The 3,497-nt window shown below is 40.9% G+C and overlaps 1 protein-coding gene across 8 annotated transcripts in view; it reads right to left on the bottom strand.

Moving 5' to 3' along the window:
• Positions 1–330: 330 nt before the first annotated feature.
• Positions 331–3,497, bottom strand: part of PRDM1 (PR/SET domain 1) — a 98,479-nt gene continuing 95,312 nt past the window's right edge. For all 8 annotated transcript variants that reach the window (XM_042826121.1, XM_042826095.1, XM_042826103.1 and 5 more), the window contains one exon: positions 331–3,497. In XM_042826121.1, the coding sequence (XP_042682055.1) occupies positions 2,921–3,497 (577 nt within the window). In that variant the 3' untranslated portion in view covers positions 331–2,920.

Raw genomic sequence — 3,497 nt, 5'->3', positions numbered from 1 at the left:
GAACACAAGTCGTATATCTTAGAGGCAGATAGCGTTCAAGTATTTCCATTGAAACATTGAAAAAATAATTTAAAAAAATCCAACTTTTTTCTAAGGTATTGGCTACAAGAGCGTGCCATAATGAAACACAACCAGGGTGTTCGGTGCTGGCATTGTTGTTCACCACTTTCAATCATGGAAAATCGGAGCCCACAAAAGCAGGAGTCAGCATTGTTGGAGACATCATCGCCGTCAGCGCACAGTGTGCTTGTGGCCGGGAGGGGAAGGCACCCTGCGACGCGGCTGTGCACGCACTCAGTGCAGAGACATTGAAGACAAGTGAAGCATCAGTAAAGCAATGAACACTTATATTTAATTTACATTTGACAATTTGCACATAAATAATGATGTAAACCAATACGTAAACATATGATAGTTTGTTGTTCTAGCAAAGTAAAAAGCCTGTTAACTTTGGTCAGAGTCTTTCTTAAGAGAGACAAAAAAAAAAACCCCAAAACACTGTTGATTGTTGCTACATTCACATGTAAAACTTCTAAGGGAAGGGGGAAACAGTAAAGAGAAGTAACAATTCTTAAAGCTGATGCATATAAATTCTTGTAAAATTTGTATCAAATACAAGAAAGCACTACAGGCAAACATAGGAAAAGTGTGTGTCCAGTGACAGAGTAATGATACTTTGGTTTATCCTACAAGTAAGTACTATATTTATGAACTATTGCTACATTTAAAAGATGTCAGCCTCACAAGTTGCAGGAGTGGAAATGTAATGAACTGTAGTCCTTCAAAAGCTGTGTGTATGTCGGGATTGTTGAACCAAAGGCATTAAAATAAGATTCCACGGGGGAAAAAAAAATCACCAAATACTGGATTGATGAAGTGGGAGACCTTACACTTTATAACAGAAACAAACAAACAAAAAGATACACCTGGAAGGGAAGACTGCTAATGCTACCAAGATTGATGCGAGTTGATGATGCAACCCATTAATGGCAGGGTACAAGGAGACTAGGGTGCTTGCTAGAGCTCACCCCCACTGACTTTCAGCCCACTCCTCTGTGCTCTGCGCTCACACCATGCGTGCGGAGTATTTGGCTTCTTTTCAGGTTCTTTTGGTTAAGTTTTCTGGTTGCTTGTTCGCTGCCCACCCGCCTCTTTCCCCCCAGTACACACTGCCAGGAGAGCAGGGCACCGAGGACCCCAATCCTGCAGACACGGTTCCTCCCCCTGACTTTGCCCAGACTCCCCATGCGAGTGATGTTTTTCACATCAGGTGTTTGCAAGTTCGGGCCCTGCAAGGACAGCACAGCCCTGCACGTGTACTTGCAAGCAATAAATGCCTTTGTACAACCTTTTGGTTTTGAGGTCATTGGTAATATGCAAAACTGGATAACATCTGATTTTCACACTTAGATGAAAAATAGGTTTTATTACATGGTTTGGCTCACAACTTAACTGGTATAAATATATATACATATACATATATAGTATAGTGGTATAAATATATCTATAAATATACATGTACTCTTTGCTACACCTCAAATGTCACCATATCATCTTTGGGCTTAGCAAAACAAAAAGATAAAGGACGTGCATTCTATCTTTCCCTGTGCACATTTTGGTTTCTTCTCTAAAGTAGCAAAGCATTTAGATAAAACAGCATTGTCTGCACCACTGGACACAAGCACTGAGGTAATTGTTGTTCAACAACTTTGCAATGCCCTTTTCTTCTTTAATTAAATTAACCACAAAATGTACAAACACAAATACTGAGAAAAATCTGAGTTGTACAGGAAGGAAAAAAAAAAAAAATGTATGTGCCAGAAAAGGACTTTGTTCCCCACTTCTACACCCAGGCAAAGCGGGAGAGAAAAAACACATGTAAAACCAAACCCCTTATTTCTCAGGGAATCTGACCATTTTTTGCATCCCTGGAAGGCTCTGGCCAAAAACAAACCAAAAAGAAAAAGAAAAAGAAAAAAGAGAGAGAGAGGAAAAAAAAGAATCCTGCCGAAAATCTCCCTCGAGGCAGAATATTAAGAAGATTGGAATATTGGTGTGTTTGCTTTTAAACCATTATTGGAAACAAAAGCATGTAAGTGATATTTTATTTTGGAAGAGTCACTTTAAGCTGATGTGTTCCTTTGGTCATAAAGTTACGTGACAAGGTGTGGGGCTATAGCTGTTCTCTAAAAACCTACGGTATTGTCCATGCAGGTGTTTGCTGTGTCACATCTGTTCTGGGTAGAGCTGCAGGTAGAAGAACCTCTCCTGCCCTCAGAGAGGCCGGGGCAGCAGTTTCTTCTCTGCTTGCTGCTACCTTTTCTTTTTTTTTTTTCTCCTTTTCAATCCCAATGGGGTGATTTGCACATAAAAGTATCCAGCATTTTTTTCAAACTGACTGATCTAGGATTCTGTATGTCAATGTCCAACTTTGGCAATAGAAAAAAAAACCACATTTGTTTAAAAGACATTGGTACATAAAACATGGTTACTAAAACCCCAATCTTAGGTTCTTAAAACAGATGTGCAGAAAAAAAGTCTATGGAGAATGGCCATAAAACAAAAAATAAAAACACTTAAAGAAAAAATTACAATGAATTTTCCAGTCATTGTAAACATTTTTCTAATTATTGCTTTTAGAATGATAAATTGCATAATAAATTATGAAGTACTATCATTGAAAAAATAATTATGGATAGATGATTGTCTTTTAGTAACTGGCGAGGCAACACACAGTCCTTTGCCTCTTTTTATGCCCTGAGAAAACAGTAACTTTGGAGTTCCTTCTTTCAGCTGGAGAGCGTAGGGAAACTACTGTAAGCCAAGATTGCTTTGCAGCATTGAAACTATGTACAAGCAACTGCTACAGGCACCCTGACTTGCCAAGTCATAAATAAAAAAATCACTTTGCCAAAAAGTCTTAAGGGTCCATTGGTTCAACTGTTTCTTGCTTGACCTTTACAGGTAACAGAGGTAGTGGGTGACCGTGAGGCAACTTCATAATTGACATGTCTGAAGACTCATAAAGGTTGCATCCTGAGGAGATAAGTCCGTTTCCCAGGTTCCTCTGTAAAGATACTTTGAGATTAGCTCCTTCCATTTCCCTTCTGAGCACGGTCAGTATATCCTTCTCCACGATGGACGTTAGGTCAATATTGTCCTCCACCTCTTCCAACTTGTCGGCATTGTCACTGATGTCGAACTTCTCGATCTCCTCGTTGATTCGGTTCAGGTCCTCCATCGAGAGGCCGGAGGCGGGGGCGACAGGGCAGTTGCCCTTCAGGTGGACCTGGAGGCTGCAGAGGTGAATGTAGCTCTTGTGGCAGTGGATGCATTTGTGGGGACGCTCCCGGGTGTGGAGACGTTTGTGCAGCTTCAGGTGCACAAACTGGGTGAATTTGGCTGGGCACAGCTTGCACTGGTAAGGCTTCTCTCCAGAGTGGAGCCGCAGGTGGGTTTTGAGATTGCTGGTGCTGCTGAACCGCTTGTGACAAACC

This window comes from Centrocercus urophasianus, unplaced genomic scaffold, assembly GCF_019232065.1.
Source record: "Centrocercus urophasianus isolate 14NV4802_14NV808 unplaced genomic scaffold, USGS_Curo_1.0 seq_10, whole genome shotgun sequence".
Lineage (NCBI taxonomy): Eukaryota > Metazoa > Chordata > Aves > Galliformes > Phasianidae > Centrocercus > Centrocercus urophasianus.
Note: the sequence above shows the minus strand (reverse complement) of the source record. Positions and strands in the feature narration are given on the sequence as shown.